This window comes from Xenopus tropicalis, chromosome 1, assembly GCF_000004195.4.
Source record: "Xenopus tropicalis strain Nigerian chromosome 1, UCB_Xtro_10.0, whole genome shotgun sequence".
NCBI classification, from domain to species: Eukaryota; Metazoa; Chordata; class Amphibia; order Anura; family Pipidae; genus Xenopus; species Xenopus tropicalis.
This window is the reverse complement of record NC_030677.2, coordinates 83,629,638-83,654,154: the sequence shown is the minus strand read 5'-3', so window position 1 is coordinate 83,654,154 and position 24,517 is coordinate 83,629,638. Positions and strand designations below refer to the sequence as shown.

Sequence of the window (24,517 nt, the reverse complement as noted above, 5' to 3'; positions counted from 1 at the left end):
CAGAAAAATAAATTTAGTAGATCATGCGACTAAAGTTTGCGACATGGTTTTGCAGTTTACTAGAAGCTAATCAGAAATTAGCAGTTGGTTAAACTCTTTAAATACTCAATCAAATTTGGCAGTGGAATGCAGCCACCTTTTGAGCTAAACATGACAACTAGTAACTAATGTGTGCTTACTCATGTAAATAAACAGTTATCTCTTTGCATGACAGATCAAACAGACAAGGCCCAGACCAACAAATGCTCTGTTTGTTAAGTCCTGCAAAAAGCTTGCTGAGCACATAATGCATTTATCTGTTACAATTTCACAGTGACTGGCTAGTAAATTGATTTACCCTATGTCAATAAATCCCTTAGCTAAAGGAAAAACTACTACAAAGTATATATATTATATATACTGTATATAGGAAGGACACAACTCTCATAGTCTATTATCTAGCATGGCATTTAGGTGCTGTTCTATTCCAGTAAAGTGGCATTTCTCAGAGGGTTTGTTTAGAACATATCCTGACAGAAAGCTCTTAGGCTGGTGGTGTATAGGTTTTTCCCCTCTGATATATGCCTGTGGAGAAAACCCCTATATTAGCCTTACTGTTCTTCCCATCATTCTGCTATTTAACACAACATAGTGGAAGCAAATATTCATATAGCAAGTGCATTGGGTATTTGGATGCTTATTAGGCAGATTTTCGATGCAAAGGCAAATTGTCAAATAATTCTAGATAAGTATATACAGAGAATAAGTTTAGCTGTAGTGAATTAAAACATTGGTCTTACCTTTACAGAATAGCTGTTATTTGGATCTCTTGAGCATGTGACACAATAGTAAATGGCATCCCCAGCAATACAGCATGGCTTGTTACTTGTTAACTTAAAGAGTGACCAATTGTTTTCATTGAAGTGGTGTTCTTGTTTTTGTCCCCTCATAAAATGGTTTTCACATTTGTTCACTAAGCGGCGCATGGACTGAGCATAAAGTCCGCTAAGTTTGCCATACATTCCTTCTTTGCTATCAATGTTGCTCAGCAGGTGGTGGAGCTGAAGGCTGGATCCTGAGGTACTATGACTAGAAACACTCAACTGAGAGGAAGAAAAAGCATGGGGACCTTTCCCCTGAACTGAGTTCCTGCTTCTTACTTCATTTCTGTGCCCGCTACCTCTGCAACACTTCTCTAGGGATTCAGAGGAGGAAAACATTACATGTTTTTCTCCAGGACTTAAAAGTAAACTGGATTGTGTTGCTATCTCTCCACATACATTGTTTTCTGATTGGCTAAGATTGTATCGTTGGTTGTTTAAGTTCAATAAAGTTCTTGAAACATTTGTCCTTCCCAAAGCGGAATTGTCTGGTACTGAAGATGCTCTATTCATTGATTTTTTCATAGGCAAAGGAGGTGGTTGAATGGCTCCATGTTGAGAATCTTGCCCAGAATCCAGAGATAAGATCTTAGTGAAATGTTTCTTTTCACCTCCAGGAGAAACAGAAGGTGAATTCACTGCTTCATAAGAGTGACCTGTATACAAAAAATAAAAATAAAAGAATAATTAACTGTTAACACATTTGCGATACAATTATAGTATACAGCTTTAAAATACACTTGACGGCATTTATGGTATCTGACCTATGAGTCTGCTGGTTGAATGCATAGATATTATTTGACCTGCTTATTAGGGTGAAGACAGTTGCAGCGACTAATCGCCCTGTGTGTTTAAAAAGTTGTGGTGACTAATCCGCGCAATGAAAATGTTGGCGCGACTGGATTAATTAAGAGTTGCAGTGACTAATCGTCCCGTGTGTCTTCGCCCTTATGGACAATCGCCGCACCTCTTACTTCCTTATCTCATTCCATTCTCCTTAACATTCACCAACTAGCTTTCTGTCAAAAGAGACCCTCAAGATGACACTCGTAGCAAGATAAAGGGCAAATGCCAAACTTCAGCTGGAGCAGCAGCATACCTCCAGTAAAAAGCAAACTAGGTAACAAGTGTTTCTTTGAATAGTATTTGTCAGCAATACACAACAGAAAGTATTTTCCCTGAGTAACCAAAGCATCAAATAAGCACAGGATGCTTCAAGAAAGTGATCACTGTTGCACTGTCGCCCTTTGGTTCTTCTCTATGGCTTTTTTCTTTGGGGTGGCAAACATATACCTGACTCCACATCACCATAAGCAGTGATTGAATAGAGTAAAATTGCTTGCTGCGCACTGAAGCCAACAGTTGCCAAAATAGCAGAGATCTGAATTGCTACCACCCAGCACAAAGACCTTGATGACATGGGAAAATAACCGATAGTAAATATGTTTCAAGTACAAAATCATAAAGCTGTCATGTAGTTTACAGCACCATCAAATGTTCCAGCTACCTGCACACTTATAAGGTGTGGCAGAAAGGGAAGAGTTGCTAAAAGAATAGTCTGTGACAATGTAAATAGCACCATGTGAACAACCAGCTATGTCAAAGAAATCAAGCGCATAGCAGGTATCAAACAATCCATTTAAATTAATTTACGTGCACACACTGCAAAGAGACATGTTGGCACTTCATGGCATAAATACTAGTTTAGACTTAGTGTTAATATGTACATTTTACAAGTTGTAACAGAAACCTACATGCATGCTTGTATTTTGACCTTTAATGAGCCTCCCTCTGTATTCATGACAATTGTTCTGTAGAGCTCCGCCTTCTTTATAAAACCTGCATATAGTATGCAAGTTTCCATGGTAACCCTGGGTGCAACTTAGTGGATCTAGACCAGCTGTCCTTGCCTTTACATGGAAGTGCTCTTCTTCAGTTCAGTATATACCCCTCTTTAGTAAGTTACTTGGTTTGCCCTACCCTGCCACAGAATTATTCTGCACAATGCTAGGATGGTACTGCTTTTAACATGCACTTGATATTGTTTTTCACATTATACATGTTATGTGGAATATGTGATGAATTTAGTGTTTAATTATTTGATACTTTTACATAATTTTTGGTATGATGATGTCATGATGGGTTTTTTAGCGGCCAAAACTTGCTGTTAACACTGGGGTATTTATGTTGGGGCTCTAGCATGTGATGGTTATCTTGATAAAGGTCCACATAGAGTGACTGAAATACCAATAAACATTTGGAATTTTGCATTTTAAATCCTGTGCTAGTGCTAGTATCTCTTTGTACAACTACAACATGGGTTGTACTTGACAGACTGTGGTCTTTTCTCAACCCAAATTAACAATGTTGTAGTATGAGGGAGGCCAAAAGTAAAAAAAAAAAAAAAAAAAAAATTGCCTATGGATGACTCTCATAAGGCGCAAAGTAAAGAAACTGTGACTGTAGTGGGCCCCCTTAACTCATGCAGCCATAATTAAAGTTCTTTTCCCAGTGTGGTTTACACACAAGCAAGTTTTTCTTAGGCAATAACCAACTATGATAATTGTCTTTTCCATACATTTATGCCTCAGTAACCTGAATAAGGTTCTTTAAAACACATCATATATAGTATTAGTTTCTCAACTATTACATGATTTCCTAACACCATCAAGAAGCTCCCTATCTCCCCCCCTATCTTAACAAAATCCCCACAAAAACTATTATAAACGAGTGTATAACCACCAAAGTTTTTTGTACGTTTCTTTTTTTTTTTTTTTTTTATTACCTTTGCAGATTTTCCAGGACCAAGACAGCTGCCCTGACGGAACCATGCTACCACTGTACAAAGTTTTTGTAAATCCTTATATACAAGAACAGTTGGAAACAAATCTGCTTGCTAGATCTGATAGCCCACATAATTACATTGTGCTTATATACTTTACACTGTAATAAAATGGTGTCTGTAAACCTTATTTGTGCGTAACAGCAAGCAGGCTGGAAAGGCATGTGCCAACACTGCTGTTATCATTTGTTTGCGTTGCTCAGGTAGGGAGTGTATGTATAATGCATTCCAAGGTTCCCTTTCTCTTTTAAAGAGAGCAGATAGAGACTAGGAGTGGCAATGTGTTGAATAATGATCTGAAAACCTATATTAAGCACACAGTCAGTACAGAGGGCAGATGCTGCAATACTTTTTTCCAAAGTTCATTTCCCATGATCTTCTTCAAGAACACAAAATACTTACAGGAAAAGTATAGTAAAATACCATCTGCTCTAATTTGAAAAAAGAAATCTGTATAAAGCACATGGAACCCAGTTTTTGCAACACCTGACCTAGCTGTTGGGCGATAAGTGACCCAAAAACTATAGCATGGTACAGGATATACTGTGTTATACACTATAACAGATGGTATTATTGTCACGGCCCTCACTGTCTGTCCAGCCCAAATAAAAGCCATTAATGGTGGCCATACGCATTACAATTATGATCTTTCCTGCGACCATTGGATTGTCCTTACCCTCCACTAATGCTCAGAGCTGTATTGGGAGATGTCCAGGTAGAGACAACAGAATTCTACCCCTGCCTGATGATTCAGTGCTAAACGTTTGCCTTTGCTCAGATTCCTTCAATCAACAAAATGACCGATATTCAAGGCCTGTGCCATACATGCACCAAGTATCATATAACATTGTTTTGAATGATAATATTGGTGCGTGTATGGCCACCCTAAGACAAGGGCACAAAGTGCTCCCTGATAATTAGAGGGAGGATTCTTGAAAAGAGAAAATATTTTTTGACCTGCTTAAAGGACATGTAAAGCCTACATTTGCCTACAATGTATATCAGTTGAGCACGACTCCCCCACCCAAATGATATTATTTGTACTGCATATATATATATATATATATATATATATATATATATATATATATATATATATATATATTTGTGATGCCGGCACCATCACATTTTCCTAAAGCAAATAGCAGCTTTCACTCTGTGGCCATTTTTCCTCTGATACATAATCAGATACATTTAAATCTGCAAACAGCATACACACACAGACTCTTATTCAGAATACATTTCATCAAGAATACAGGCTCACACAGGCAGAACTGTCTCTGATAAAAGTTCTGCTTTGCTTGAGCACTGTAATGGTAAAGATGAGTTCAGGAGGAAAAAATTGAAGCAGACAGCTAGAGCCGAGTTTCTTTTGGAACCAGCAATGCCATCTCTTTACTGGCTGCTAGACTGGAGGGTGTGTTTAGCAATCTGAGTTTAGAACAACTGAGCATGTCTGGCAAGCCAGGAATTAAAGCAAATTCCCGAGGGGGGCAAGTGGGTTACAGGAGGAGAAGGAAATCTAAGTGATTTAGGGGATGTTTCAGCCTTACTATTAACCTCTGGACAACCAGTGTGGCAGCCAGTGAGGCTGTTCGCTAATTACATTTTTGTGTGTGGGGTTTACATGTCCTTTAATAATATATGTCTCCAGCCTGCTCACCTAGAACAGGGTTTAAGACCCTCTGGCAAAAGCTGTTCTACATGTCTACATTCACTTATTGCACATTAATGCAATCTATATCCAAATGACTAAAAAATGTAAGGCAGACTGTTTGTTCTTTGCCTGTGTAGAAGATAAATTACCTTCTTCGCTGCATGTCCTGGAATCAAGGCTGTCTACGGAGCCAGTGCTGAAACTGACGTTCACATTTGAAACATTTGTGGCCTTAAATGACTCTCCCAGACTCTCCACTGAGCCAAGGCTTGCCACTTCCAGTTCAGTGCTACTCTTCTTCATCTGTTGAGGATGCCTTTAAAAAGAGAAAAAAATTGTTAGCAGTTGATACAAAATGTCTTTTAAATCAAGATAAACCTTTATGTTGAAGTATTTTTGCATGATCTCCAAGCAAATCTTTGAAAAGCAACGGGGACAAAAATTACTATAACTATGGCTGGGAGCAGAAAATACTTTATAAAGGACCATATGTAAATAACAACCAACCTTAATGTTACAACAGATCTTACTAAAAGGGGTTAACAGTACTATTCTACAGGAAAAATCTGGAAACAAGGTAGGAGCTGCAGATTTTGCGGCCCTCACATTATTAAGATTATTTACTATAGTTACAGTGCCTTCTGAATACTTGGGCATTTGTATTTTTCTATTTTATAAGCGGGGTGGGAAAGTATTATACAGGATGCAATAGGAAGCTCCTGGCTGATTTTTTAGTGTGAAGGATGCTCAGTTGTTATCGGTAAAGTCTTATAACACTAATTTCATCCTCTGGATATGACACACATCCCTCTGTCAAGCAGGATGGGCAACCAAGGGCTTCCTGTTTCCTAACCTGTAACGGTTGAATCAGGATGTAGAGAAACCGGTTTTACTCAGCGTTCCTATAAAATGTGTACAGTTTTCCATTTTGCTGAGGCATGAAAACTCCCACACCCAAGCTCTCATCATTAGACTTCCAAGTAGTTACAATATCCTTCTTGGCAAACAGGAGAAATTACACATCAGATTTGTTGCTTTAAAGGGACACTAAACTGAATAGCAATGAAATGTAAAAAACAAAAAACATGCAGTGGAAGGTTCATTCTTGACAAGTAACAAAAGGATACTCCCAAGAGAAACACATTGTTCAAACATTACCATACTAAAAAGGCAAGCAAGCTTTCTACTATTTTCTATTAACATTTAACTGTCTGACACATTTCATTGAAATCCCTCCCACACAAGAGGCAAGAACAGGAAATAAAGAGTTGCAGTTCTAGATAGATGCATTCCCATCAGTTTTCTTTTTGCAAGGCAAGGCAGTTTTCTAATACCTAAAAAAATAACCCAGATGGGGATACAGTGAAATTAGTCTGCTGATGCTCAATGTGAGTTCATAGGAGTTGGATGGATGACATTTCAGACCAATAACGTACCTCCCAAGGTACTTAAAACGAGTAGTCTTAGGGAAGAATATTTTATATTTACATATGTTCGCATTCACATACATTAGTATTTAATAACTATTTACACTATACAGGTATAGGACCCATTATCCAGAATGCTCGGGACCAAGGGTATTCCGGATAAGGGGTCTTTCCGTAATTTGGATCTCCATACCTTAAGTCTGCTAAAAAATCAATAAAACATTAAGTAAACCCAATAGGGTGTTTTGCATCCAATAAGGATTGATTATATCTTAGTTGGGATCAATTACAAGGTACTGTTTTATTATTACAGAGAAAAAGGAAATCAGTTTTAAAATTCTGAATTATTTGATTAAAATGGAGTCTATGGGAGACGGGCTTTCCGTAATTCGGAGCTTTCTGGATAACGGGTTTCCGGATAAGGGATCCGATACCTGTACTTGAATTTTACCGTTGTTATTGTTTTTTCCCTTAAGATGTTTTGACGGACAAGATTGCAATCTCATTAATCTTCTTGTATACGTTATTGGTTGCTTTGTATGTAAATCTGTATGTTCAGTGTATGCACCTATTTATTGTACAGCATTGTACCTTTTTTTAAATATGCATTAATAATAACCATGATTGTTTGTCTCTGCAGGCATAAGTCCCCCAGCCCTTAAGCATACAATGTTAATGCAACCCCTGTGCAGTTATGGATTCTGGGACTTGAGTCCCTTTGTATACAGAGCATCTGCGCATTACCTGCTGACTTCACAAAGAAACAAAGTTAGGGAGGGGTTGCATTACACCTTAGTTAACTTAAGAGATGTTGTGAAAATACTTTCTCAGATTATCATGGTTTTCTTCAATCTGCGAATCAAGTAAAAAAAATGTATTATCTTTCTGCCGTTTAGATATTTTATATGCAAATTTTCTGCTTTAAGGGATTCTACCATGATTTTTATGGTGTACTTCTAAATTACACTGTTTACTTAGCAAATGTTCTTTAAACAACAAATGTATTTTTATTAGCAGAAATATTGGTGTGTAGGCAGCCATCTCAGTGCATTGTGCCTGAGAAGCCAGTGCTACACATTAGATCTGCTCCCATTCAAATGAACCAAGCCAGACTTTTTTTTCAATATTGGGTGCTATTCTGATCTACCTCACATGGCTGTGGCACCCTGGGAAATTAAGAATATGGCTAGCCCCATGTGAAATTTTAAAGGTAAATCTAAAAAAAAAAATATGTTTGAAATTTTAAAACAGAAATTTCAATACGGGATTCTAACTGATGTGTTTTGAAAAAAACATTTTTCCATGACAGTATTCCTTTAAGCTCAAATGAATAAGCTAATGTCTAAAAGATGGGGGTATACTGTCCTTTTAAAGGGGCAATATGCCCCCTTGATCACCAGGAGTTTAATGAATAGGGATTGTGCTAAACATACCTCAAATCAGGAATTTACTTTTGCATGGAATTCTATGTGACAGTCACTAATTATGGATCATCACCATCAAAGTATGTGGGTACATATCGGTAGATTTGTAACCTTCTGCCCAGTATTGTCATACTCTTTGAAGACCTCTTTACACAAGCCTTTAGACTCTCTATTGGGGTTTAGAGCACGTAGGGGATAGGTGCTAACCCATTCTTTACATTGAAAATGATAAGTGCTTCCAACTTAGTACATACAATATAATGACCTGATTACTTCTCAAATAGCATGTTCAAGGGCTGGATTAAATTAAAATGATGGTGTCATACAGTGAAGTCTATGAAGCCTTTGGGTAGACTGGGGGCCATAAAAATCCTTTGAAGGGCCACATCCAGCCCATTGGCTGATGTAAAGAAATTATAGCGGGAAAGGCAGGATATTTTTTTAGTTAATGTGAGGGCACACAGCAGTTTCACATTGAAGTGGGCCACACCGGCGCTTATCCTTAATTAGCACCAGGAAATTATATTTTTCAAGAACATGAACACAGAAAGTGTGGTGAGAAACAGACAAAGAAAAAAGACAGAGCAAACCCTTTAAGAAAGTCATTCACTAAACCAAAGCTCTGCTTGGCTAACCATGCACATATTTCTGGGTGATTAGACTTGGAACAGGCACAAAACAAGAAAGATAAAAGCTAAAATCTCTACAAAAATATGTGGAAAAGCAACCAAGTGCTGGCATAATTATCAAGACAGTTTCTGAAAGAAGACATTGTAGTGGTGTGCGTTTGTTCTTCTTGGAACATTAACAATCATTAACCTCTCTCTGCCTCTCGCAATATTTACATTTTCTGCTGTGGAATGCACAAAATTGCAGGTGAACTAGCTAGCACAGAGATGTGTTTGTACGAGTGCTCTTTTCTCATCTATTCATTAATGTGTAGCCAGGCTTTTTGGCCTAGATGATACTATGTGAGATTCACTGCTGAATAGATATTATAGACATTTAAAAAGCAGTGGCACAGGGCTCTAAATCTTCGCTACTGCGGGCGGCTAATCTCCCTGAAATTGTGCTACTGCAGTAAGAAATGCAGCTATAGAATGAAATGTGGATAGACCCTTTCCTAGGATTTGTTCATGAAGGCTGAGGGAATAGGTGCCAAAGACTCTAAGGGAGAATCCACAAAAGCAGCTAGATTGAAGAACATAAGGCATTCTTGAAATACCATTTAAGGCTTTGAGGTCAATGCTCATACAAAAAAAGTCTAAAATCTACACCAGAAACAAGTCAAGTATTTGACAATCATTTGGTCATGGTGCTGGGAAAATATCACACTTCTTGAAGGGCCAGAAACAAGAGGAAAAAAGCTCACTGCAGAGAAGCATTCCTACTAAAATATAACTTAAAGCCACCTTAAAGCAGAAGTTAGCATTGGTGTAAATATCAAAAGAGAACACTTGCACCAATCTTTAATGGAAATCAGCTGCCTCTGATTTCATAGCATGCTGATTCCAAAAGATTTCCCTGAAAAGACTGTCAAGATTAACATTGTGTTACTATCATAAGGAAATATATACCATCAATATGAACTAAAATATACTGTAAAAACTGTGGAATAGATATAACCGACTGTATAACAACACAACAACCAGCAACTGCCCTGGCTATTATCCAGTAGGTGAGCTTTAACCTATGGGGTATTCCATACAAATTGAATTGCTGGTAATAAAACTGATTTTCCTCGGATTCCCTCTGCTTTGCCCTAATCTAGTAACAGACAACCTTTTGTGTGTTAAGAGTCAATTATCCCATTCATCTTATGACACAGGTCAGTGACAGGGCCCATCAAGTCACACACTTGTCAATGGTGAACAACTTGAATTGCCAGCCCTGAGTGTCTGCAAGGAATGCTGTGAAAATTTTACAGGAAAGGGTGATGATAAATGCTATCAGGGAAGAGTCACAGACCATTAAAGTGAAATGACCTTTGCATATCACTTAGCATTACTGAGATAGCAGAGAAAATGGTTTGGTGAAAAGTAACATGGAAGTCAGTTTTTGGTGGATATGTGATTCTTTTTTTTATAATTTTTATTTTTTAACAATATAGGGTTCCAACCATGTTATGTACAGTAAATCAAAATTATGTGATTTTATAAATCAAAGACATGTAAATTGTTTGTTAAAGTGCGCTGTCTACCGTCCGAGGCCCTGTCATTATTTTGGATATGTGATTCTGCATCTAAATACTACCCTGTAAAAAAAATCCTGTAATAACAAGCACTGATTTTTGAGAATGGGAACCACATAAGATAAATTGGTAAATAACAATTAGCAAATAATAATAATGTTATTAAAACTAATGTGTAGTAGCATGTTATATGGCAGTACTATAATTTACTTAATGCATATTCTGAGTGCAATATAAAGCCATTATATTGCCCTGCTGGATGCTGAGTATGTTATATTGTGTATTAATTACAGGTATAGAGCAACTATTATCCAGAATTCTTGGGGCCTAGGTTTTACCGGATATGGGATCTTTCCATAATCTGGATCTCCATACCTTAAGTCTACTAAAATCACTTAAATATTAAATAAACCAAATAGGATTGTTTCACCACAAATATGGATTTATGCAGCCCATACACCTCCAGATCCGCTCTCTTGGTGATGTCGCCAAGCGAGCGGATCTTCTCCCGATATCCCCAACCTACGGGTGGGCTATATTGGGGCCAAAACGATCAAATTATAACGACGGGTATAGGCAAAGTCGGTCCGGGGACTGCATCAATGAGCCGATGCAGTCTCCGATCCGACTAGATTTTTTAACCTGCCTGATCGATATCTACCCTATTTCAGGCACGATATCGGTCGGGAAGGCCCGTCGGTAGTGCCCATACACGGACCGATTAGCTGCCAAATCGGTCTAAGGAACAGTTATTGGCAGCTAGAATCGGCCCGTGTATGGGGACCTTTAGTTAGGATCAAGTGTTTATAACAGACATAATTTGGAGCTTTTATGGATGATAGGTTTCTGGATAAGGGATCTACTACAGCTGATCTACAGTACTACAATTAATACCCAACATCCTACAAATACAATGTAAATTTAGTGATGAAAGGCAAATTCTGTGTCATCTATCTGGCCAAACAAAACTGCGCCTATCGACAGATCACTAGCACAGTGACTGTATAGTACTGAGTGAAAACCACTACTTACTGTGTGAAAAAAACACTATATTAGTATATACTATACTATTATAGATAGACCTATCAAAAGAAATCAGCTTGCCTTCATATTATTAGTCTGCCTATTCTGTCTCTTGTCATCTGCTTGTGGGAGTCACATCTTGTGGATCAACTAGCAGTAAATTTTGGGGATCTAACTAAGAAAAAAAGTTTCCTGCTTTTGGTTCTAATCACTTTCAGACAGTTTATTTGTTAAAGAGGTGTACTTTTTCATTCTAAATTACTGTTTACATAGCAAATAATTCACTTTGCCATTTAAAATGTCATTCTTGAACCAACAAATGTGTTGTTATATTGGTAAAGTGTGACTGAAGTTTGCCAGAGCACAGGTCTCTTTGCTGTGACATCCTGAGAAATGAAGAATATAACTAGCCCCATGTGAAATTTTAAAATTCAATATAAAAAAAAATCTGTTTGCATTTTTGAAAAACAGATTTCAATGCAGGATTCTGCTAGAGAAGCTCTATTAACTGATAAGTTATGAGAAAAAAACATGTGTTCCCATGACAGTATTCCTTTAAAACATTATCCAGTTACCATCATTGTTAGCCCAAAGGAGCCTGAACATCAGCTGTATGTTAATGCTGAATCGTCAGATAGAAGTAGAATTCTATTGTTTCTACCTGCATATCTCTATTAGTGGAGTGGACAAGCGATCTTTCCTAAATAGCAGAAAAAAACGCTACTTAAATGAAAAATAATCTCATACATACCGTGTCTGTTTCTTAGGTGGAGGAGGGGGGGGCTGACTGGCATCATCTTGTTCATGGTTTGCTTTAGACAGTTCTACAGGACAAGAAGCAGATTTACTCATTCCTTTCCTTATTCTTTGCTCTTCCACACTGGATTTTTCCTCATAATTAAAACTTGACTTTGTTAGTTGTCCATTGCTGACCACATTTATCCTTGAAGGTTGGGAGACTGACACTTCCTCCTCCTCTTCCTCATCAATTTTACACTGCCTGCTCCATTGTGCCTGATAGTACCTGTGCCTTCGCTCTGTAGATTGCAGACACCTGTCATTTACCTCAAGTGATTCCTTTTTTTGAGAAGACAAATGTAAAATTCCAGCAGTGTGGGTTGGTGATGAGAGTTTCAAACTAGCGCACTCCTCTGGTTTTACGAGCATGGAGGACACAGCAGTAATGCTATTTCCTTGGCTTTTAGGAGATAAAGGACCAAGATACCTTTTATTTACCTCAACAGCTTTTATTTCTTGCCTTCCTTGGATTCTCTCTCCCCAGACAAATGGTGACATATTTGCATTTTCTGAAGAGGATAATGGACTACTACATGTCCACTGAACCCCCACTGCTGAATCTGGACTGCTCAAAAATATTGTTCTATTATCTTCTTCTGTATGAGCTGCCATCACTGTAATTTTGGCAGCAACTTGTGTTGTAGTAATCTCTTGCTTCTCTTCACCAACAGGACTGTCTTGATGTATAACATTTTTTTCTGAATTCCTTTGAGATTGTGGCTTGATCTCCAACCTACCTAAAACTCCTTTCCTTTTTGTGCTCTCTGCATAAATGGGCTCTCTGTTAGTTCCCTCAGCTTGGAACTGTAGATGTTCCTCTGGGTGTGTGAGCCGCTGGGAGTGTTTTACTAGATTCTTCCTGCAATCCTTAGATAAGTGAAACTCAGAAATCTGGGAATCTTTGTATGGAGGTGATCCAAGAGGGTTGTCCTTTGTAAAGGTATATGACAAATTGTTTGTCAGGGCATCTGACTCAGAATGAAGTGTAACTTTAGGACTGCTGCAATTCAGGTTCTTACTAGATCCCAGCTCTAAGCTTTTTAAGCAGTTTTTATCTTGAAATTTTCTAGCAGGCTTTATAGGTGTTGGGTTATCCAAATTACACAGTCCCATTCCAGATTTACCGGTTCCCTGAGGTACTGAAGTGCCTCTTGTAAGTAAAGTTCCAGGTGGAGTGTTCCTGTCTGTAGAGGATAGAGTTCCAGAGGAGCAACCACTACTGCTTTTTAAAGAAAGTAACGTAGATTCTTCCTGAATGCAGCTTAATTTCTTTATGTCTCCATTAACTAGGTTTCCATTAGTAGTTTGTTCAAAGGTAATGGGCAATTTCTCCTTAATAAAGGTTGCTTTATCAGACTGACCACTAAAGTGGCTCACATAGGTTAGGTTATTCACAGCATTTATCCCCATCTTTCTGTCAGGGCTCTTTAGTCCATTAAAAACATAGCTGGGAGTATTGTCATTGAAAGCGCTGAACTTCTGATTGAAGGGCTTGTTGAAATTATCAAGGATTGACTTAGAAATATCCCCAGATTTCAGAAGAGAATTGCTTGTCTGAGACATCTTCCAACTAACCTGTAGCAGTAAGATCAAATATATATATGTAATTAATGGAAACACTAACTCTCATAGATAAAATATTGATTTTAAAATACTGTACCTCATTGTATAAAAAAAAACTTCCTTTACAAGCAGTTCAAGAATTCAAAACATATCTAAGCAACTTAAAAACTATGCAATGCTTGTCAGAACAAGCATGAAAAATGCTTTCATTTGCTGTATCCAAAGCAAAATGTATAGTTAGGCATTTAGGAAATAAAAATTACAACACAATCTCTATATTTAAGTAAATCAAAATTGCTGTTTGATAATGATTATGAAATCTTTATAATGATAGCACACTCCACAGCTGGATCAGTACATGTGTGGGTAATAATAGTAAATTCCTTAGTTCTGCTAATTAATGCACATAGACAGAATGCAAAGAGGAATGAGAATTTATACTTTAGGGTCCTAACATGGGCTTTTTTTTTTTGTGTCTAATGTAAGTTTGTGTGCACCTAAAAGTGTTCTGCCTGCTTGTACCTTTGATCATTTAGATACATATTTTATCACAGCTATATTTTATTGCATTTTTATTATGATATCTGATTATACCAAGAGAAGGTCCCCGATAGTAGCTGCCGATATCGGTCCCTTGGACTGATTCGGCAGCTTATCGGCCCGTGTAGAGGCAGAAAAGAGGGGCCTGCCCGACCAATATCTGGCCTAAAATTGGCCAGATATCGATCGGCCAGGTTAGAAAATTCAGTCGGATCGGGGACCGCATCGACTCGTTGATGCGGTCCCCGAACCGACTGCCCCATTGCCGCCAATATAATTTGATTGTTTGGCCCCAGGATATTTTGGCCATGACCATATTATGTCTATGAATAGTGTTGGTCAAGACGGTTCATATTCCATTAGCCACCACTACACTGCAGGCAGCATAAAGCATAGTCCTTCCTTTTATTTGCCCTCCCTGCAATAATCAATTTACCAAGTGGATATGTACAGAATGTCACTTTCAACGTGAGTTCCCCTCCTGCACAATCACGAGCCTCTAGCAAAGGGATGAGGAATAAATGAAAGTAAGTTGAGTTATCAGGTATCAAGACAGAACGGAGGTTAATCTCTGCTATTAAGTAAAATCCATCTGGGCTTTAACTGTTCCTTATGTTTTCTTTTTTCAAGCAATTATTGTGTTGCAAGAGGAAAGAAAATTTTAATTGTTGTTTCAGTTTACTTTTCCATTTCAGCTTGCCTTTGAGCAAATGATTGTAGAAAACAGGATTTAGTTCCACATCTGACCTTTACTCAACATCCCTTTTACAGCCTAAAGGAAAAAAAGACAACTTCCATTTTGTCATTTAATGGCAAATCAGTGCAGTCCCAATTGTAAAAATATACTTGCAGGTAACAGTAACATTACCCTTGAAGAGCACAGTATTGCAAATGCTTGCAATTTCTTATATCAGCACTGGGAGACAAACTGTTTCCAAAATGTTGCCAAAGAACAGTGCTAAAAAGAATGTTTTTTAAAGGATCAATAATTCCACAGATTGTATTTGGCATTATTAAGGCAAAAAATTGTGCATTGTTCCCAAACTTCAGAATAAACAATAACCACAAGCAACAGTTTAAAGGGATATATTATATATATCATCTAGTTGTGCTTTTGAAGAAAAGGTGCAAAAACAGAAACATTTTTTTCCACAGATTGAAAAGGAAATCTTGGTAGTCTGCCTCTGTTCACAGGGAACACTAACCCGCTTCCCTTAGGCTAACAGTTGTTATGTAAGTCTTCCCTCACCTTGTTCCATCGTGAAATAATGGATTCTGAGACTTGGAGTCTCTCTGCTTTCAAAAGAATCAGTGCTCCACCCAAAATGGATAGCAGAGGAACTTAAAGTCCCAGAATCCATCAATTTATAATGAAACAAGTTTTGCTCTATTGATCTTTCTTACTCTAGTTTTACATTCCCCCCACCATTAGGGCCTACTCTAACCAGAACATGTTCATATATAAGCAAGAATTACTGTGTTAGCTTTTTCACAATTAATTCACTGTAATAAAGGAGAAGGAACGTGTAAATTACTTACCTGTTACCCCAGTCTGGTGCTTCCTATTAGCAAAAAACTTCACAGGCCCAGGGTTCTTCTCAGCAAGCACCACAGACTGATCCTCTTCTTTTGCTTCTTCTTTCTTCTACCCCCCCAGGGCCAGTGCAGTAGAGTGAAAAAGATGGCTTTTTTGTTAAAGTTCGCCTTTTCAATCTACTGCGCATGCGCACAAATGCAAAGAAAGAAGTAGCAGGAGAAGGATTGCTCCATGGTGCTCGCACAGAACAACCCCAGGTCAGTGAAGTTTTCTGCTAACGGAAGCACTAGCCTGGGGTTTCAGATAAATATTACAATAACTTAGGGGTGCCTTAGATTAAGATGGCGCACCAAGTCACTTACACTTTCCTTCTCCTTTAAGGCAACTTTAATGGCCCATCGTGATAGAAAAAAGAAAACATGGTGGTCAAAACACTATGTATGGTAATGACCCAAGGTTTCTGTTATTAAGCTATGTTCAAGATGAGGTATAGTAACATAATGAATTCCTAGTGGATAGCATTCTACAACAAACCAGGCCATAACTTTACCTGAGTTAGGGTCTCGGTGCTGTTAATCTCTGTCCACATCTCATTATCTGAGGTAAGCATGGTTGGTTTCACAGCAATCGTGGGTTTGGTATACAAAGACGCTATTACAGTATCTTCATCCTGACTGATGTCAGGTTTAAGTTTAATCCCATTAAGGCTATGCAATGCTGGTAGGTTTCCGTTTTTCCCATCAGAGAGTGGTTGTAACTGTCTGTGGTCACTTCGTGGGTGAAAGCAGTTCTTGCAGGATCCAGGTTTCCAAATGTGTTCCACAAATTCGCTGCACACAGACATTTTCACACCCTGGCTGTTTAATGTGATGGCTGTGTGCATTCTAGGCCGAGAGAATGCGCTCTCATTTTTTGCACTACTACGTGCAGAATTGCCCTAGGAAAAAAAGAGAAGAAGAATCCAGTTACCAGTAACATGCCAATACACAAAAACATTAAACAATGCTTAAGGAGGAATGCCTATTATTAGATTCAGTTGAGTTGAAAATTAGGTGTGTGAACTTGCCCTAAAAACTGCTATTGGTAAGAATACACATCCTGGACCTTCTATGAGTTTCAGTTGAAATTCACACAGTAAATGTATTTTAAAATACTCAGGTATAAACAATGGTCTCTTCCTAGAAATAAATATGAATAGATAGGTGTAAGTATAAATTACCAAACCTGACAGACTGCTTTGTGTCTGTCTTTGCAAAGATTATCTACGCAACATAGGATTTTCATCATAGAGTGGGCCCAAAGCAGTTCAGCTAGTATGTTGTCTCAGACCAGGTTGGTCAACACATTAAGAAGCATACCACTGATTTACTTATCACCTAATACATTTCTTGTTGATGGCCATACATGTAGCGATTTTTCTCTGCTACTGGTGTTGATTATTTATTTTTTATAGCTACTGAATTATTTGCCTTTGTTGTCTACATCTTTCCAGCATTCACTGACCCCTGCAGCCAAAAAACCTTTGCTCTTTAAGGCTACAATCTTATTTTTATTGTTACATTTATTCCTTATCTTTTTATTTAGTTCCGTTTCTATTCATATTTCAGTCTTTTATTCACACTGCTGCCTGGTTGCTAAGGTAAACAAGACCCTAGCAACCAGATAGCTTCTGAAGTTCCCAATTAGAGAGCTGATAAACAAAAAGCTAAATAACTGAAAAAAATAAAAAATGAAAACCAATTGCAAATTGTCTCAGAATAGCAATGCCTACATCATATAAGTTCATTTTAAGGTGAACTACCCCTTTAACGACCAATTGCAGTGCAATCCAAAAAACCCATCAAATTATTGTAAGTTTAGTGCGCACCAAAAAGATTGTACATCTAGTGATCTTTCATCAAATATTGATAAAATGCAGGTTTAAAAATTTGGGAAACAAATCAATGCGAAGGGCTTTCCACTGGCAACTCCTATTGAATTCTGCCCCAACAGACTGAATATTGGCCAGATATCTACCGGGCAGTTTTGAAAATCCAGTCAGACAAGGATTGCATTGAAATGTTGATGTGGTGCTCTCCTGACATATATGCATAGGCCCCGATGTATAATCCATTTGCCCTAGAGCCAACAATCAGAGCAGCCCAAGCAAGTGGGTGGCCAAATCGGGCCCAATCTGATCATTTGGCAATTTCACTAAACAAGTGGGTCTGGCTGTGTATGGCCAACTTTAGTCAGAATCTGACACTTCTATCAGAACTGTAAATCACTTGAGTTGTTACCCCTCTTTGTTATGAAAACTGTTGTCTTTTTCTATGCTAATGTATTGCTACTTGTTTTTATTCACAACAATGCTGGTCACATTATGTAATTGTAGGAATCATTCAGGTTCAATTTCTGCTTGCTGGAACTGGACACTTGAAGGAGAATGGAAAGCCATGATATGTAGGCATTTTCCAAGAAATACGACAACTCTGTGGCCATTAGAGATGAGGTGATATACCTCATAAGCTACACTGTGCCTCCAACACTGTACACCCATAGAAACACGTACTAATTAATCTGGAAATAACTTGAAATGTATACTTTTTTCTGTAATCTCTTCTCTGTAGTTAAGAGACTCAATTCCAGTGAAAATGTATGTTTTCCTGCACTGCATTTATAGCCTTTCTCCCAAATGGTACATTTCCTTTCTCAGCATAATGGCAATTAGAACAAACACCTTGAACATTTACCATATCAAAAGTGTGCTTTTTATTTCCACAGCTGCACAATCCCCCACAATCACGTGTCAAAAGTAGAACATCTAAATCAACTGCTTATGGCCAAGTTTAAAACACACGATGAAAAACAAGTTTAAAAAACACAATAAAAAAATAATTCTTGCCACTACCGATATTAAAATGTGCCCAATATTCTAAAATGCTTAAAGGAGATATTAGGTAAATATTTATGAAATTAATAATACAATAGGTTACTTATCTACTGTCAAACAGATTGACCAGTCTGCAATCAACTGGAAAGTAGTCTCATCACATTTATACATTTATATTTATAAATGTATATACACGCAAACACACTGTGGAAAACGCAGGCATAGGTTCTGATTCTCGGCCTGCGTTATCTGCATGCGTTGAGAGAATTACACCACTGTTACTTATGTGACGTGTAGGCCATTTTTGAGTTCTAATAAACTGTTTAGAATGGTACAGCCATGTTATCATAAAACCATTAATTAGCAATAAATCATTTTCAGTTTGACTGAAAATTGCTGAACTCCTACCATACCAGCACTTCTATCACTTCTCTCTGCCGGCTTCAATACTGGCTTTACATGAAAGTTGGCTTTGTATTACAATCAGCGAATAGGGCTCTAGATTACTTACAGTTAAAACGTAACTAAATAAAAAGTTGTTTGCGGTTATACCCATTTATTCCTAATGACCAACATATGCAACTCTTTTTTATAATAAGAAAAAAAAAAAAAAAAAAAAGAGGAAAACATGGAAATTTGCTCATCATGAGTTATGAGGTATATGGCAAAGAAGCTCTTCAATTGTTTCACAAAAGTTTGTTGGTGCCAGAGATGTGACTCAACAATATCTGATGAGCCACAGACTGGGCAGCCCAAGCATACATAAATTAGGCTCCAGGATGGCCTTGGTGTCGGAGTAGAAGGGAAAATGTAACAGTAAGTCCTCTACCCCTCTGGCACTCTACAGGTTAAAACAGGTAAAATGAAAAGCCTTCTGTTCAGTACCAAATATGAGGCAAAGATTATCTTATCAGCAGCAGGAATGCTTCACACCCTGAAACTTTCCCACAGCACAATGTGGGTCCGTACTATCCCATTTCACCAAAAATGTGCTGTCAAGCAATATACTTATTGTTTCTCTGAATAGCTTGCTGTAAAAGGTATTGCTGAGAGCCGACTGCCTTTAATAGCTGCTGTTAGACCACTGGGCTCCGGCTGTCTGCAGAGCAATAACATATATCTGACAGAAACTACCTGCTTTCACGAAAGCATTTGTCCAAAGACAGCTGGTATAATATGAAGTCTAGTAATGTAAAGCCTAGAATATCTGTCTACAAAGTGTATTTGTGGAGTGTGCCAAACTTAGAGTTGCCACCTAATCCCTTAAAGAAAACACCTTTAAAATACTTGCGTCTCAGACTTAAGCTGTCTATAAACAGCCATGTGTCTAAAGTGACTCCCATTCTGCTATATAGCATGTGCACTTTATGGGTGTTTGGTTTAAAAGTGATAAAGAGACAACCCTTGCTGGTGACTTCTGACACTTGCATGTTGACAGGGAAGAGAAGAAGTTTGAAAATTGTAGCCATTAACAATGAAATGTATCCATTGTTTGCAGGGCCAAGCAGGCAGCTACCTACAGTTTTCCTAGCTTCAACTAGACCAGGGGTCTCAAACTCGCGGCCCGCGGGCCATTTGCGGCCCTCGGTACAGTATTTTGTGGCCCGCACCAACGCCTTCTCAAAAGCAATGAATGGATCGCGATTTTGATTGCGATTCAAGGCATAATGCAAGGCACGGCGGGCGGGAGCTACTGATTGCGGAAATGACGTTATGCCATCATAACAGTTATTATGGGAAGACGTTCTGTGTGCACAATTAGCTCCTTAGCAGAACGTCTTCCCATAATAACTGTTATGACGGCATAACGTCTTTTTCGCAATCAGCAGCTCCCGCCCGCCGTGCCTTGCATTATCCCTTGAAAGCCAATTTTTTGTGAAATCCTTTATGCGGCCCAGCCTCATCCTGACTTTGCCTCCTGCGGCCCCCAGGTAAATTGAGTTTGAGCCCCCTGAACTAGACAATATCGCTTGAAATAGTCATTTTCATTGATGTACAAATCGTGCTTTTAAATGATCGTTTCAATATAAGCTTAGTTGTACAATAATGAAAAGATCTTTTAAAAATCTACACATGTATGGCCACATTAAGGGTTCAGCCAGAGTTTGTAAAGTTATAGCTTGATTTACACATTTCCTGTACAGTCTGGCCTACAATTATTACTAATGAAACATTTAGAACTTTCCTGGAAGTAAACAGAAAGAAAGGTAGGTTGCTGCAACTGAATTTCCTTCCCTTATCTGCCTAAAGCTGGCCATACACGCACCGATAATATAACCTCGTTTCGTACGATATTCGGTGCATGTATGGCATGTCGGCGAGTCGACTGATATCGCAGGAAGCTGCTGAAATCAGTCGACTCGCCAGGTCGATCGGCCAGGTTAGAAAATTTTGATCGGGCGCCATAGAAGGCGCCTGACCAAAATCTGCCGTCAGGGCTGAATCGGCAGAAGGTCGCACGAAACATCGTCAGATCGCCCCGTGTGTGGCCACCTTAAGAATCCACTTTATCTACCAGCACCACCAATCTACAAAATAGGATTCTGGGCCATTTAACAGAACAAAGCTTGGATGAATCAGGAGCAAACTTGCATTCTTTCTGTTTATATGGACCACCCATTGTAATATAAATGGATATTTATGAAGCCATCAAGGAGTTTCAATGACTGTATAATGACACAAGTCTAGTGACCTATTGCTTTATATTTTAAAGTAAGAATGTTGTTATTGGATTTCTTACAATACACAATACATACAAAAAGTCATACAACACAACAGACACTACTGATGAAACTGAAAAAAACCCAAAAAGTAATTACTTATAAGAATGTGTTTAGCAGGTTGTTACAGTGTTTTCTGTATTTTAAAGCAATAACAATTTATGTATGAAATATTTTCCAATTATAAATCCATAAGAAACACACAAAACATAACTGTTAGAATTATGTCACTACATGACTTGGTGTCAGTTCGCCTTCTTAGTTTACACATGAAGAGATTTTTTAGAGAAATAACATTTTGGTGGATGAGTAACTCTGTACTCATAGCAGACATTTTTTTTTTTTAACTAAGGATTCAGATACTGACAACATAGAACATTCCTGCAGTTCTATCCCCATTCAATGCTGCTCACATTCCTTTCATTACAGGACTCAACTTCTGTCTTTGTTTTTTAAAGTATGGGGGGGGGGGGGTTGCTCCCAGTGCAATGGCCACTGGAATGCCTTATCACCAGCTGATCCAAAACAGCTACTTTGGAAGTTTCTCAACTGAAAAACAAAACATTCTATTGAAGAATGTTAAATAAGAATTGTAAGAAATGTACAGTTAATTATTAAACCACTTGATGAAACAGTTGTGATTTATATAATTGTTTAATGATAGAAGAAGGGTATACAGTGATGTTGACCTTTGCATCTAATATTAATGACTTATTTTTAACTGTTAAACTATAGTTAGTTTTACATGTTATTTGTATCAACTCTTAAATGTTATAGGATATGTGAAATTTCAAAACAGGATAAATAGGATTTAGGTATGGGATGGATTGTATTGCAATAAACTGCACAAATCTACGCTTCCAGTGACTCAGTTTTGCAAAGAGCATAGGACAAAGTGCAGTGTTATTGGAAGGTACAAAGTACTGCACAGTTTTAATTTATTCAACCTTAAACTCAGACCGTCTGGCCAGTGGATTCCTTATCTCACCAACTGGTGTTTGAAAAGTCTTGTGTTCACACAGAACAACTGATTAGTCAGTTTAAGCACTCTGTGAAACAGTGTGTAAAGGTGACCATACACGCACCGATATTATCGTACGAAACAAACTTTTGTGATAATTGGTGTGTGCATGGTGGTGACCGATATCAGTAAAAGCCTTGGATATTGGTTGTCTTGTCAACGGGGCTGGACTGAAAATAATGATCGGGTGCCTTTGGATGTGCCCAAACATCATAACGTTAATTCTGAATCGTCAGATGGAGTCAAGAATTCCTTTGTCTGATGATTCAGCTCTTAACGTTAGTAGAGTGGATGAATAATCTTTCCTACAACCAATGGTCGTGGGAAAGATCGTAATTGTAGGTTGTATGCCCACCTTTACATTTTTCACACAAAACACCAGGGTTACATTTACAAACCACAGCCAAGGATGCCTAAACGAAAGTTTTCGTTATACTACAACTTCTAGCATCTTTCTATTTCAGGGGAGCATCTGTCTCCCTACTCCACAACTTTTTTTTAAATTTTTTTACGTCTCTCCAAAGGCCAAGTTTCTCTAACCCCTTGCAGAGACAGTGACAGCAGGTAAAAATGATACTGGATGCCAATGTTATCAAAAGGAAATAAATTTAAAAATAAAGAAAGGCTGGCAATTTTTTTCCCAGAAAAGGTGGCAACCCTACTTAAAGTTTAGGGATCCCATTCAGTATCAAGGTCCAGGCAAGTCTTACACAGGAACATTCCTGAAGGTGGATTTTAGGAATCCCATGCAATATCAGAGACCAGGTAAGCGACATACAAAAATATCTGTAAGTAGTTTAGGGATGCCATGCAGTATCAATGTCTAGGCAAGACCAATTCAGAAACATCCCTGAAGGGAGAGTTTAGAACCCCCATACAGCAGTGATCCCCAACCAGTGGCTTTGGGGCGACATGTTGCTCACCAACCCCTTGGATGTTGCTCTCAGTGCCCCCAAACCAGGTTATTATTTTTGAATTCCTGACTTGGGGGCAAGTTTTGGTTGAATAAAAACAAGATTTACTACCAAATAAAGCCTCCTGTAAGCTGATAGTATGCATAGAGGCTACCTAATAGCCAATCTAAGCCCTTATTTGGCACCTCCATGAACTTTTAAGATGCTTGTGTTGCCCTCAAAGTTTTTTTACATTTGACTGTGTCTCACGAGTAAGTAAGGTTGGGGACTCCTGCCATACAGTATCAAAATCCAAGCACTATACAGACATTTAGGGACCTCATACAGTATCATGGTCCAGGCAAGTCCCACACAGAAACATCCTGATATGGGACCTGCTGCAATGCACTGCAAATCCACATGGGGTCACAAAGTAAGTTCAATAAAGACAGACCGTTGCAGATTGGAACTTCCCACTAAAGACACTGTTTTATCTTGATAAGATCTGACAATGAAACATTAAAAAAAGGAACTTACTGTGCAAACTTCATAAACACAAAATGTAGGTCTTAAACAGCCCACCTCCTGCCACCCTGGCACGTAGCACTAATCCCAACAAACTCTGGAACATTACCCTTCCCTCACTCAGGATTCAGCAGCCTGGGGCAAGGGGCTGGGTTCCTGCCAAACGTTAGGGTAAAGTGAATATAAGATTTTGCCTGGACAAGTTCCTATAGAATTCGAGTTATTACCGGAAAACAAAAGTTCAACGTACATACACAGGCTACTCTGTTCACTGTATCTCTGTGCCTGGTATCGGTCAGCCAATAAAGTCATGTTACCTGATGCTCTACAGATGGGCTCACACTGCCTTTACTTCAGATCCACTTGCTGTAATCCAAAGACCGCGTTAAACTCGGAATAGAGCAGACAGTGCAATACACACTTCCCGGGATATACACTCCCAGCCCAGCATGAAAACAGCAGCTAGAGTGGGAGAATGAGCTCTGACATAGGGAGAGAGTCGCCAGGGGCAGAGGTGGAACTGGGGGGTGGGGTCTAGGTGGAACCGCGGAGGGGGCGGGGCAGTCGCTTTCTCTAGCCAAATAGATAAGAGCTGTGCTGGTGTGCGTTCCCGCCTATGGAACG

General features: G+C 38.5%; 1 protein-coding gene across 1 annotated transcript in view; it reads right to left on the bottom strand.

Moving 5' to 3' along the window:
• Positions 1-24,450, bottom strand: part of prag1 (PEAK1 related, kinase-activating pseudokinase 1) — a 28,235-nt gene extending 3,785 nt beyond the window's left edge. The window contains exons 1-5 of the mRNA XM_002936454.5: positions 24,211-24,450; positions 16,413-16,799; positions 12,176-13,797; positions 5,509-5,675; positions 780-1,516 (exon numbers count right to left, since the gene is read on the bottom strand). Of these exons, the coding sequence (XP_002936500.1) occupies positions 780-1,516; positions 5,509-5,675; positions 12,176-13,797; positions 16,413-16,745 (2,859 nt within the window). The 5' untranslated portion in view covers positions 16,746-16,799; positions 24,211-24,450. The remainder of the gene's footprint in view (positions 1-779; positions 1,517-5,508; positions 5,676-12,175; positions 13,798-16,412; positions 16,800-24,210) is intronic.
• Between the last annotated feature and the right edge of the window lie 67 nt (positions 24,451-24,517).